At 42.1% G+C, this 14,143-nt stretch overlaps 1 protein-coding gene across 5 annotated transcripts in view; it reads right to left on the reverse strand.

Moving 5' to 3' along the window:
• Positions 1–14,143, reverse strand: part of tmem94 (transmembrane protein 94) — a 34,820-nt gene that overhangs the window by 19,468 nt on the left and 1,209 nt on the right. For 2 of the 5 annotated variants that reach the window (XM_032501904.1, XM_032501903.1), the window contains exons 2-10: positions 10,380–10,791; positions 4,735–4,854; positions 4,209–4,336; positions 3,544–3,680; positions 2,864–3,069; positions 1,809–1,960; positions 825–927; positions 604–690; positions 238–354 (exon numbers count right to left, since the gene is read on the reverse strand). In XM_032501904.1, the coding sequence (XP_032357795.1) occupies positions 238–354; positions 604–690; positions 825–927; positions 1,809–1,960; positions 2,864–3,069; positions 3,544–3,680; positions 4,209–4,336; positions 4,735–4,854; positions 10,380–10,403 (1,074 nt within the window). In that variant the 5' untranslated portion in view covers positions 10,404–10,791. Of the gene's footprint in view, positions 1–237; positions 355–603; positions 691–824; positions 928–1,808; positions 1,961–2,863; positions 3,070–3,543; positions 3,681–4,208; positions 4,337–4,734; positions 4,855–7,527; positions 7,792–10,379; positions 10,792–14,143 lie in introns of those variants that run through there. The other 3 variants (XM_032501905.1, XM_032501902.1, XR_004327171.1) reach the window with 2 other exon arrangements.

Below are 14,143 nucleotides of genomic sequence, written 5' to 3' on the forward strand. Positions count from 1 at the left end.
TATCACAGATGGGAGTACTCTACTGTTGGTGTTGACCATGTAAATATATTAGATGTCACCTATTAGTCTAACCCTACAGCGTGTGTCTGCAGTAATTAGTTAAAACATAGAAAACAATCCTCCATGTTAGTAACTAGAGCTGTCTTTTCCGCCATTTGTGTGTGTCAGAGTGTGTGTGAGTGTGTTGTGTGTGTGTGTGTGTGTGTGTGTGTGTGTGTGTGTTTGTTTGTGCCTCACCAGACCAGCTGGTGATGCGCGGCTGAACTCAGCGAGGACCCTAGCCTCTCCGAAGGCATTCAACAGCACCCACATAACAGGGAAGAGCAAGGGCAAGATGGGCAGAACACCCATCAACTGCAAAAACAATGTCACACAATCACATCTCTGTCCAGTCATCTCCTTTTCATGTAACAATCCCTTTTGAACCACTGTGTAAGATGTGTGATTTGGTAGGTTTATTTCCATTCACATTAAGAATTGTGTGTGTTCCACAGCTGATTATAATTCAAGTATCACATTACTAATGCCAACCAAGGCAAAAGTGATGGCAAAATATTGTGTGCACACCTTGGTTAGCTACACACTTATAGTTTTGAATTGTACCTGAAGTTGAAAGAAATTGAAGCTGGCAGGGGTGAGGCTGGGTGCATCACAAAAATAGCGGATAGTGTTCACTAGCAGGAATGCCATCTAAGGAGAAAGATTATTAAGATACCAAAGCGGCGAAGGTGGCATACATTACATTGGGGTCGTTTTAAGTAGAGAAACAGTGATTCCAGATACATTGCAGAGACAATTGAGAAACTCCATGTTAAATGGCTCACCAGAACGACTGGACAGACCAGCTTGGCGATTACCGACTGCACTGTAAACCTCTCATTGTCTAGCACCGTGATTGGTCGAGCCAACGCCAGCTCCAAACTGTTCCTGTTGGAAAAAAAGGAGACACAGGGCTGAAACATTTATTTCTACGAGGAGCTGATAACGTCTAGGTGTTGCTATTTAGTGCCTCTAAACTTATTAAAGTTATATGTATGTAGATGTATTTTATTTTATTTTTAACTAGAGACTGTAAGAAAACTACGAATCAATATATACTCTCTGGTCTGAGAACGGATGTCTGTATATAGGAAATATATAGAGATAATATTAGGGGTGGTAAAAATAATCGATTCTTAGATGCATCGCGATTCTCTCTAGAACAACTCGATGCTCAATTTCTTACAAGTTAATAATCGATTAATAATAGTAATTTTTTTTTTTTTAAATGTGAAGCTTAGGGAAAGTTCAGTCAGGAAGAGACTTTACGCTCTCATTCATTCCCAATCTCTCTGACTCCCACTGTCCCGCTTCTACTCCATCAGCTGACTATGGGCGTTCACTCTTAGTTTAACCAACCAGATTCTCTCTAAAGGCCGTTTAATGCTTCTGCGACGGCGCCACGCAGCGCTTTCGCCGTAGCCTAGTGATTATACTGTAGCCGGTATGTGTGTGTGTGAGGGGTGTGTGTGTGTGGCAGAGGGAGAAGTGAGAGAGTGGCGGTGATTAGCTTCGGAGCTTTGTGAACACGGTGGGAAATCTGCAGCAGGAGAAGTTAACCCTCTTCTTGATTTCATGTTGTGTATGTAAAATCCAGATGATATGATCTCAACGCTAAATGGGCAAAATTCCCACACATTGGACCTTTAAGACGGAAATTCTTAGGGGCTGCATTTTCAAAGAGAATTTTCCTCTCATAGATAACACACCCAGGTAAGCCACACAATCAATCTCTCAACCACCAGGCCCACTGTGGGAAGGTTCCCTACCTGACTATGTCCAGTACTGGAGTCCGTACCACTCTGAAGAGACGGTGCTGCTGGGGGCTCTGGGGTCCTCTCTTCTCATTGGCCAGTGGGGACGGAGGAGGGGAGAAAGGGGGGAATAAATCTCCTGGCTCCAACACAATGTGCTCATCATCCTGAGGAGAGAAGAGTAGATTACAGGTAAAGTAAGGGATGTTAATCCAATACACTTTTTGTCAATATCAGTGAATATCCCCTCAGGCTGTGTAAATGGAAAACAAACAGGAAGGAATTACCAGCCATAAAACACAGTTCCAGTCAATAGGCAAATTTGGAACACTTGTCTCAAGTGTAACTATTCTTATCATCTATCAACTGTTTCCCTCAGCAGTTTAGGTATTATTGCATGTACGGGCTAGCAGGACCGATGATAACATGTTTTCTACCTGCCAGTGTGAAGCTGTTAGGTGTGACGTCAGCTGTAGGACAACAACCCAGGATTGTGAGTGTGTGGGTGCGTTTGTGTTGTCGAGAATTAAATATTGGCTTAAATATTTTTACCACGGTGTCAAATTGGGAATCGAGAAGCGTGGAATTTCACTGGTGTTGGCACGGGCTACTAAATTCCCGGTATAGTGTGTATTCCCTAAGCCGTAGTGGAATCAAATTCAGTTAATCCAATACAAACCATTATGCACATTTTCCTCATGTACCAAATTATACTTCCTCTGCATCTCAAAACATCTGTGCACATACAGTACACAGTGTATTAGAAGCAACTTGAAATTCTTTTTTAATGTATTTTTAAGACTTTGTTTTTTAAACTACAGTTACAGTGGGGTGCCTCGGTTGAAAACGTAGATGTAGTCATATTTTCTAATCTTTTTATGTATGGCCCTGTGGAATTTGTCGTATGGCTTTTTTAAATTCTCAATTCCGTCCATGATTCTGTGATTGCAGACACTGTGACCGGCCCAGCCTGGCCCTCCTCGGAAAACAAGACACTCGCCACCGGGCTAAACCACTTTTTTGGGGGGGGAAACCCTAGCACATGTATGTGTGTCTACACACAGACTAACCTTAATGCCTCTGAGGGATGCAAACGCCTCTTGGCCAGGTCTCAGAGCGATGATGTCTCCCTCCACCAGCAGACTGACAGGCAGGTTAACCAACTGGGAGTCACGGTAGGTCCAGTGAAGGGACCATGATGTGGACGAGGGTGTGTACAGATCAGGGTACATAGATGGAGACCACCGCACGTCAGCCACACACCCTGATAGATAGTCTGGAGTAACAGGCAAAGAAATTGAGGATGAAATATGTTTTATGAAAAACTGTGGAGCCCTCCTTAAACTGATCAGTGTCATTTTGGAAACGTACAATACTGTAATGAGATGCATCATCTCTTAATTATCAGTGGTGCTTTAGATACAGCATCCCACTGTCTAGTATTGTCACACTGCCAAACCAATCCGGACTAAAGACTGAAATTTGTATTGAGTGAGGTTGCAGGTGGCTGGAATTTAGTATTAGTTTATGCTGCTTCCTTTGATGGGTCCACTCACTGTTGTGGGTAGTGAGGAGCAGATGTAATCCTTGACTAGTCGTTCATAGCATTTAAACACTACAGAGGTGCAGGCTGGTCTTGTTTTCTTGGGCACAGGAATGACGGTGGACTTCCTGATGCACGTGGGTATGACAGACCCAGTGAGACAGTGACACGTTAAATTTAAATGAATTAATACCGAGCCCAACTCACCGCTCAGCTGTGTGATGATGCCCTTGAGACGCCGAACCATCTCAGACCTCTTCAGCCGCTCCTGACGCCCGACCAGCAGCACGTTCAGCAGCAAGAGGAGGAGGAGGGCTGCAGCGTTCACCAGCTCTATACCAGAACTGTGGAGGTGCAAAGGAGATCGGTATGTGACATATTAAAAAGAAATATAAGCAGTCCGTCTTCAACAGGTCCAGCAGACTCAGACACACATTTCTAAATTAACGTGTTCTGATAATTTAAAAACAGTAAATGTTTAGTAACACCAAATCATAAACACCAGGGTTTCCCCCAGTGTATTGCAAGCCTGGTGGCCCATCAATCCTAACATACCCCGCATCAGGTCTAAGCCCCTGGAAGTTATTCTTTTTATGTATTTTTAAAGTACAGTTCCAATGCGGCGGTTTGGTTGAAACTTAACCGTAGTCATATTTTCAAATCTCCAGGTTGCTTTTAGCACCAACTTTATGTAGTGCACTATGATATCTGCCATATAGCGTTCTCAATTTTGCGATTTCATCCATGATCCTGTGATGAACTAGCGGATGAAGGACAGACGCCTACGATTTGAGACAAAAATAACATTGTGGTGGAAAGAGTCATCATAGATGTTCCAGAACAGGACGGTTCAGCTAAAAAGGGGCACCTACCTGCCCTTTGGCTGGCTGCCATGGCAACAAAAGAGTCCCAGCACCACCAGCAGAGTGAGGGCAGCTCCTGGCCAATGGAGACAGGAGTGACGGTTGCCATGGTAAAGGAAGCTATTCACCCACTGTTCCTATAAAAACATGAAAAATCAACAAGGCATAAGCAAAACAATATGCTGGTTGTTATGTAAGCCTTTCAATGTGACAGATATATTTAAAGTCACACAGCACGGATAGTTTTTTTTCCAAGTGTGTAAGTGTGTGGAAGCACCGAGACACAAAGTAACACCCCAAATCTCAGAAAAATAGATTTCTTTTCATATCTTAGGCACTTTAAGGGGAATTCAAAAAGTTCAACAGGAAAAGTATGAAGGGAAACTTCACAGTTCAAGGTGTATCCACTGTTGACTTGTTTAACAACATCTTTCCAAAAGTCAACGAGTAATCCTGTTAAAAGAAATCAGGATTTTAATGTGGTCCAAAACACCACATTTTTCTTTTTCATATTTGAGCGCGCCCAATTGTGTACCTGTGCAGAGACTCGTCTGCGCGCGGCCCTTTGGTGCTGCTCCAGCAGACTGCTGAGCTGGTCCCGGAGCTTGACCAGAGCCTGGCCAGTCGACAGGCCCAGAGTCACACACTCCTCCTCCTACAAACACACACAAAACAACCCTTTCAGAGCCTCGGCTGACCCACACAAAAAAGAGTCATAAACAATTTGGCTGACAAGACAATGCCAAGTACTTAAATTAGAATAGATCTGAACAGCATTGTTATAGGACCTGGGCCACTGACACAAGCTGTCCTTGCATCACATGGGTGAGAGTTGTGTCTGTATTCAAGGCTTCTGCAGGGTTAATAGGACCACATATTAATACCACTTTGAATGGAATTTACACCTGTTCCGCTGTTTAAAGTATGGTGGAAAACCAGTAATGATGACATGACCTAGAATTATTCATTATAATTTAGGGGTGGGAATCTCTGGGCACCTCACGATTTGATTCAGATTCAGAGACCAACGATTCAATTCTAAACTGATTATTGATGCAATAATTTTATTGTATGTACATTTCCATGCGTGATTTTTAGAAATGTCCATATAAATCTGAGTCTGCTATCAGTTTGCTAATCACTTCTTAGACCAAGCTTAGAGTTTGATATATATTTGTCACACACAAGTTGTAATGAAATGTCTTGTCTGCCGAGGTTTTATTGTGTAGTCATTCCATGCTTCAGCCTTAAACATGCTGAGTCACCTTCTCTCACAGTGATCGTCTGTGTCAGAGGCTGAGTCATGTTTAAAGGTGGAGAATTGGCTTCTTAGAACATGAAACATGAGGTGGACACATGTAATGTGATAATGTAGATGAACAGCCTATATGTGCTTTGCCAAATTATTTTATTTATGTCTTATTAGATCATGTGTACTACATACAAAAAATTGAATTTTTGTTTTTGTTTTGTCCATTGTCCCATCCTCTTTCAGTTTTCTGATTTGTACATGTCTGGAGACAGTAACTTTTAAATAAAAAAATCAACATTCTTTTTAATTATTAACCAATCTGCATTGAGCATTGAATCGTTCTAGAGAGAAATGCGATGTATCTAAGCATAATTATTTTTCCCACCCCTATTATAATGTCACATGCAATCACTCCGTCCCAGCAGTATGGAAAAGAGATACAGTATTATACAGTATTAGGGGACCACTAAGGTCTATATAAAAGAGACTTCAGATACAGTATTAGGGGACCACTAAGGTCTATATAAAAGAGACTTCAGATACAGTATTAGGGGACCACTAAGGTCTATATAAAAGAGACTTCAGATACAGTACTAGGGACCACTAAGGTCTATTAAAAGAGACTTCAGAACAGTATTAGGGACCACTAAGGTCTATATAAAGAGACTTCAGATACAGTAATAGGGACCACTAAGGTCTATATAAAAGAGACTTCAGATACAGTATTAGGGGACCACTAAGGTCTATATAAAGAGACTTCAGATACAGTAATAGGGGACCACTAGGTCTATATAAAAGAGACTTCAGATACAGTATTAGGGACCACTAAGGTCATATAAACGAGACTTCAGATACAGTATTAGGGGACCACTAAGGTCTATATAAAAGAGACTTCAGATACAGTATTAGGGGACCACTAAGGTCTATATAAAAGAGACTTCAGATACAGTATTAGGGCCACTAAGGTCTTATAAAAGAGACTTCAGATACAGTATAGGGGACCACTAAGGTCTATATAAAGAGACTTCAGATACAGTATTAGGGGACCACTAAGGTCTATTAAAAGAGACTTCAGATACAGTATTAGGGACCACTAAGGTCTATATAAAGAGACTTCAGATACAGTATTAGGGGACCACTAAGGTCTATATAAAGAGACTTCAGATACAGTATTAGGGCCACTAAGGTCTATATAAAAGAGACTTCAGATACAGTAGTAGGGACCACTAAGGTCTATTTAAAAGAGACTTCAGATACAGTATTAGGGGACCACTAAGGTCTATATAAAAGAGACTTCAGATACAGTATTAGGGGACCACTAAGGTCTATATAAAAGAGACTTCAGATACAGTATTAGGGGACCACTAAGGTATATGCTTTATAAAAACATCCAAAGAGCACCTTGTCATGGAACCTTTAAGCAGTATTTTTTCAACACATATGGCGTTACTTTCACAATATTGTACACTGCGTAAAAAAGAAAACATCATGTTGATAATAGTGAATGGGGAAACAGAGCTTTATCTAATGTCAGTGGGAAAGCAACCTTTCCCACTGACCCTGTCACTGTGATGATGTGTGGGTCTGCAAAGGCCTGCACATACACAAACAGAAAGACAAACACGAATATGAAAACTCTCACACACACACACGCACACACACACACGCACACACACACACACACACACCCCACACACACACACACACACACACACACACACACCACACACACACACACACACAGGGTTCAGCTTTCATGCTCTACATCCCACACAGTCAAGCTGTAAATACCGTCCCATTTCCTCCCAATCACGAAGCCTTAACAAAAATCCTCTAGACAGACGCAGAGACACAAGGAGCCTTAACAGCCTTAGTAAAGCAGAGCATGCCCAAATCCTGGAAAGGGTCAAGATTAACCTTGGGTGCTTACCAACAAATCAAGAGCATTATGCCAACATGTTACTACTGAAACTAAAAATACCGTAACTACAGTACAGTCAAAGAGGCAACTTGTTACGTTTGTCTTCACTCAGGGCAGAATGTGTGCAGAAAGACAGAACAAGTAAGACAACTTACAAGGCTCTTCTTCCTGAGGAAGATCCCTTCTCCCATCGTCAGCACCATGACAGCTCTGCTCTGCTTCACTGCTGTATTACTGCTGCTGGGCTACAAGGGCAATATCCAACGACAGCCGCGCTACGTGACGTGAATCATTACATTCCAGAAATTACTTTTTGAGACGTGAATAAAGTCCTAACTGGAGCCTGCTGATGTCTACTGTCGGGAGGGAGCTGGAGATGCTGCAAAACCTCACCCCAAATTTCCCCTCGTCACTGGGCTGCAGACAACAGAGCCCAGCGTCACCGCACACTGCCAGCAGGACTTTAATTCAAAAGCACCAAGTCTGGGTGGCTCTCTGGCAGGGACTGAGCCTCATTCAGTTCAACTGGGTTCAGCAGCTGGCTGGGAAACTATGCAACAAAACCCTGACTACAGAGGGAAGGGGGAGGAGGGCCAGACATAGTGGGGTGGGGGCTCTTTTGATGAGAGGAACAATGCCAACCTGGCCTGCACAACGCTGTTCATGCTATTTTTCCCATTTCCCACTACTATGAGCTTAGCATGGCAGCATTGATGTAGAGATGCATAGTAAAGTCTTTCCTACATGTCGCTACTACGTGTAAAGTTAGACAGCCAATGACAAGCTTTATTTGATCTTGATAGAAGCAAGCTGCTTGTGTATTGACGCTGTTGAGATTCTCTCGTTAGGTACTGAAATTGGGTATTAAATGACAAGCCTTTTTTGATACGAAGGAGGCAATTTGGTCGGTGCCTGAAAATTATCGTATTCTGCAAAGGTGCAGTGGCAATTGGGAGAGTTGGGACTTTTCTCGGTGGGTCGGTAGTGTTTCGAGGCTGTGAGGGCCGTTCTGATGATAGTAATAGTAAAACATCGCAAGTTCTTAGCAAGGCCATCTGACGGCCTGATCAGCAGCAGCGGCCCTACTCTCTGGTCAAACCTCTGCTCAACCCTAGCCTCTTGTTTATACAAACACAGGGGAATCAGAAAGCACTAACGGTCCAAACCATGTCTAGGATTTTCAGAAATATAGGGGGATCAGTGAGCGGCCCCTCCCCAAATGGCATAGCCCTGGTCAGCCTATGACGTGAAGCCATCCAACACCTTTTTTTCATCATGACATTTGGAAGTCTATCGGTAACGTTAAAAGACAATAGCTCTGTTTCCATCCACACGTTTTTATCCAAATTAAGTGAAATTGAATGAAAAATGCCTTATGGAAACAGTAGAATTTGATGGAATTTGATGAATATCGGTCTCATCAGATTTTATCTTAATTGATATACGGCTTATGCAATAAAAGGTGATGGAAACGTTATTTGCTGAATAAATACTGAATTGCGATCAAGTTTTAGGTTATTTTATGGTTGTAACCCGCCACAAAACAAAGAAGAAGAAGTTTTAGTTCATTTCCCCCAGTATTTCCTGTCTGTCTGCACACATGGGGGGGGCGTCAACAAAGACAGACGGAAGTGGACGAAGGAGGAGACGAGAGACTTTCTGAATTTAATTTATCAGGAACTCGCGAAGGAAACGGCCGACAAAGGATAGGACGAGCCGTGGGACGCCCTGGGAGACAATGGAAGACGCTCGGACAGAGAGACATGTCTCAAAAAAAAGAGTCTCTCAGCGGGGCAGGAGGGACAATAGAAGACAAGTATCATCTGCATCATCGTAGCGATGTGTTGATAGCGTTGTTTTCTTATTATAGCTTGATATGTCGCTATCAGCTGGCACATTAGAACTATTACAACTTGTCCCATATTGATCATGTGTTGGTAGACGGGATCCATTTTGTCTAGAAAAACTTTGTTTGCAAATGTTTGTTGAATGTTGTGAGATTCAGTGCAAAAATGAATGGAAACACCTTAAAATGTCTCAAATCAGTTCAATATACCAATTTGATCGCAAAACAGCGTCATGTGACGTCATCACCACAGGTTTCTATCGGCTTTAAAGCCGTTGGATGGAAACACACTTTCACCAGCTTTGTTCACATGAGTTTTTTTACCGAACTTCCGATAATTGGACTATAATTCGATTCAAAGTGAATGAAACTTAACTATTGTGTGAGTCTAATGATGGAAACTAGAGCCCGACCAATATATCGGTATCAGCATTAATAATGTCCGATAAAAAAATAAAAAGTTTTATTTCCCGACTATCAAATAAAGGTAATCAAAAAAATTGTAAAAAAAAAAAAAAAATCAAACGAACGAATGAGAAAAGTAATTGGCGACTATTCTGATAATCGGTAGGATTTGAACGCGGGCCACTGCAAAGGACTCAACCTACATGGGGGGCACACTTAACAGGGTGAGCTAGAGGCCGCCCCTCAATGGATGGACTTATTGCTGCAGCTCTACTCTCATGACTGTCTCTGCTGGTCTGAGACAGCCCCAAATCGCCGTGTATAGGGGCCTTTAAGCAATATTTCTTTAAACACATCTGCTCTTTAAAGAGCAAGTCAATTCATGCTTGTTGTTCCCTTGAAACAGAACCACAGAAAACTGATGCTAGGAGACACTGCCAGGAGACATAGCTAAACCCTCTCTTCAGGGCAATCTCTCATTGGCCCTATCCGTTCAGTAAACAACTCTCTGGTGGCCGGGTTGGTTCAGCGGTAGAGCAGGCGCACATGTACTTTGAGGTTCATGGCTTGACGCAGGGATTCGAATCCGACCTGTGACCATTTCCTGCATGTCTTCCTTCTCTCTCCCCTTTCTCACCTAGCTGTCCTGTCAAACATTAAAAATGTGGAAAAGCCCAAAAAATATCTTTTTTTTAAAAAGTAAACAACTCTCTGCCTCAGGGACAGTTGGATAGCATAGGCACGTTCCAAACTCACCTGCTTCTTATCTTGCTGTTCCATGGCAACCGTAACCACTCAACATGCTCTGCTCCTCAACCAGCCAAAACCACCTGCCAGAGCCCCTTCAGTGTCGCCCGGCAATGTCTAAATCTGGACACCGCACACTGGAGGCCCTCGGCCCGATCCCTTTCGGCCCACTGCCTGTAGAAGCTGCAGATGAAGTAATTCAGATTTGGACGGAGGAAAATGGAGAAGGCAGACGGGTGCAGCCTTGGTCCTCCACCTGGCAACACCTCCTGTCCCACCTCCTCTGCCAGTGTGACAGCAGGCACGCCCACACCTGCAGGGACCGCCAGAGAGAAGCAGGGAACTGTGGGGCTTTGTTTGGAGGGTTAATTTTTGCTCAGGTGCTGCACAGGGATCCTCTTCATAACATTCATGTAGAGGCCTGTGGAAAAATGACAAATCACAACAGGTCTGGAACAAGTACTGCAACTGGAATGCTACCTACAGTGACCTCAGGGTTTCTCCCAGGAAAGTTGTTTAGCCTGGCGGCAAGAATCTTTTTTTTTCTTCTGGACAGTCACAGCCTGATGGCAACAATATTGTGGAGCCCAATAGTTTCAGTGATAACAGAGTCATTGGTGAAATTGTGAAACTGAGAATTTAAAAAAGACATACTTCAAAAGGGCCCTACATTAAGAGAGTTGAACATATGACTGTCTAAGTTGTTTTGCCTGAGGAAGACCCAGCAGGGTCAAAACGTTGCAGCACAACAAACTATTAGCAGGAGAATTAGCAGAGTGCGAGCACGTCATTCTTTTAAGTCATCTTAAAGTTGGGCGCCCAGATAGCTCAGTTGGTTGAGCGTGCGCCCATATATAGAGGTTTACTCCTCAACAAAGCGGGCCATGGTTCTACTCCGATCTGCAGGCCTTTGCTGTCCTTCCTCCTCTCTCTCCCCTTTCATGTCTTCAGCTGTCCCGTCAAATAAAGGCCTAAAATGCCCCAAAAAAAGTTTCCAAGAAAGGTCTTAAAATACTTTTTTTATATTCCCAGTGGCTTAGGCTGAATCCCATTTCTCTATCTTACCCCTACCCCTTGGCCCTTAAAACCAAGGGGTAAGGGCTAGGGGTGATAACATACCCTATAAAATGGGACACCACTTGGTTACATCACAAAACGGTATTGATCACAAACCTCCAAGATGCCGTCTCTGTCTGTTGATTGCGTGGGTTTTGACAACAGTGTCATATGCATTTATATATTTATATATTTAATGTTCACTTTGGTGGTGCAGAGGCACTGGTGGGGGGGCAATGTAGGCCCGATGTATGGAGCTAGATTTGTTTCTTTATTACATGTGAGAAAATAAATGATCAGAGAGGAGAAAAAAAATGTTTGAGAGAAAAGGTTTTCATACCAATAGAAAAAATATATATATTTGAGACTAAAAAAAAGTTTCAATATAAATTTGAAATTTCTCGATGCAATTTTCTGCTCTCGTCTCAGGATTTTTTCTCGCGATGTGAAAATAACGTCATGGGAGTGCGAGTTGTCTTGGGAGTCCATCTGAATCATTACACCACTGTCACCGCGATAGATGCGCTGCCATAGTTGAGTGCGGAAGCTAGCGTTAGCTAACTAGCAACCAGCCCGCTTCTAAATAAATACCTTTTGTTATCTAAACACTGGTCCTGCAGCCGCAGCCTCAGACGGACCGCCATCAGTGGGTGTAACACGTTCCAAGTTCTGCATCCCTGTCGAGACTTGCATCCACAAGGGACAATAATGATTTTATTAGCAAAGCAGCTACTGTTTAAAAGCTAGGCTATATACATTTCTTTGTCATGTTCATCAATGATGATTATAATTTAAGAACGTTTAGAGACATCAATGTTTTATTATCACTTCCTTGCTTATTTTACGCGACTTTGGGCTTGTTTTTCTGTAAAGTTGCTTACAAACATTGGTAATTGCGGGTCGTGTTATTTTTGGACTTGTTACTAAAGTGTAGTGTCTTATTTGGGCTTTTTCCCAGCTCCATAATGAGTTGTCAAGCAGATATTTTCTAAATTTCATTTAAACGTAGGAGTTTGTCTTGCCTATTCCCTCGGTCCCGCCCCTTTCCCCATAAACACGGGAGACAGCAGAGTTCTTTCCCGCCCACTTCCTGCTTCTAATTGGCTCTGACCAAGATGGCAACGAGTACTAGCCAATCAGAGGCAGAGCAGGGCAGTCTGTTGTTTTTATGGTTAGGAAAATGCACGAGTAGCGACTGATGGTGGCTGGACTGTTGGAGAGTTTTTGGAGGAATAAATGCCCGGGATAAAGTAGGTGGAATAAGGGAAGAAAAATAACAAAGACTGGGAGAAAAACAAAGGAGTAAAAGATGGAATGGAAATTGACAATCCGACTTCCACGGATTGTAAAACCTTACAATCTTAGGGGGGCTCCGTAGAAAAACAGGCCTGGGTGCGTGTGTGTCTTGCGAGATCTGGAAACACTGATTCTGAGACAAAAGCAAAAAAATTGCATCGAGAGCAAAGACTTTAGTTTAAAATAATTTTAAAAATGTAAAACTTTTATTTAAACTTTTTTTTGGCTCAAATATTATTTTGTTTTGCTATTGAAAACTTTTTCTCTCAAATGTATTTTTTTCTCTCATAAAATGCTTTTTGCTATCAGTGAGATATGGAAGAGGATTAGGGCCACTGGTGAAAAATGTATGTGAGTTCTGACTTTAATCTCAAAATTCTGAGAAAAATGTCAGAACTCACATAAATTTTTCACCAGTGGCCCTAATCCTCTTCCGTAGTGTGACAACTCTTTCTCTCAAACATTTTTTTTCCATCTCAAATCATTTATTTTCTCACATGTAATAAAGAAACAACTCTAGCTCCACACGATGGGCCGTCAGGCTTGCAATACACTGGAGGGAACCTTGGATCTACAGTGCATTGAACTACATTGTATTGCTTTATTTCCTTATATTTCTACTCTGATATTTATACTATTTGTGCAACTGCAACACAGAGTTTCCCTTCGGGGATCAATAAAGTATTTCTGATTCTGATTCTGAATATTAAGACATTTACATTGGTGGTGAAATACCATCATGGCTGGCAGGCCTTACTATTTCAACCTTAATTTAAGCTGCTTAGTTAGCTTCAATGCTGTCATGTTGTGAGGTGCCCACAGATGTTAGCATAATAGCTCTATAATAGCTCTATTATAGCTCTATTATAGCTCTATTATTGCTCTATTAATGCTCTATTATAGCTCTATCATAGCTCTATCATAGCTCTATTATAGCTCTATAATAGCTCTATTATAGTTCTATTATTGCTCTATTATTGCTCTATTATAGCTCTATAATAGCTCTATCATAGCTCTATCATAGCTCTATCATAGCTCTATTATAGCTCTATTATTGCTCTATTATAGCTCTATCATAGCTCTATCACAGCTCTATCATAGCTCTATTATAGCTCTATAATAGCTCTATTATAGTTCTATTATTGCTCTATTATAGCTCTATCACAGCTCTATCATAGCTCTATCACAGCTCTATCATAGCTCTATTATAGCTCTATTATAGCTCTATCATAGCTCTATCATAGCTCTATTATGCCTGCAGGCCAACTGCTCTCACTCTGACCACTAAGCAGCTTCGTCTGACACAAAAACCCACCGAACTAGAGAGTCAGCAGTCTCCATTGGCAAAGAAGTGACAGTGCTCAGCCAAACAGAAGAGAAACAGCCAGACGGACTGAAAGGTGAGAATGTACTGACTAAGT

This window comes from Etheostoma spectabile, chromosome 21, assembly GCF_008692095.1.
Source record: "Etheostoma spectabile isolate EspeVRDwgs_2016 chromosome 21, UIUC_Espe_1.0, whole genome shotgun sequence".
Taxonomy (NCBI): Eukaryota; Metazoa; Chordata; class Actinopteri; order Perciformes; family Percidae; genus Etheostoma; species Etheostoma spectabile.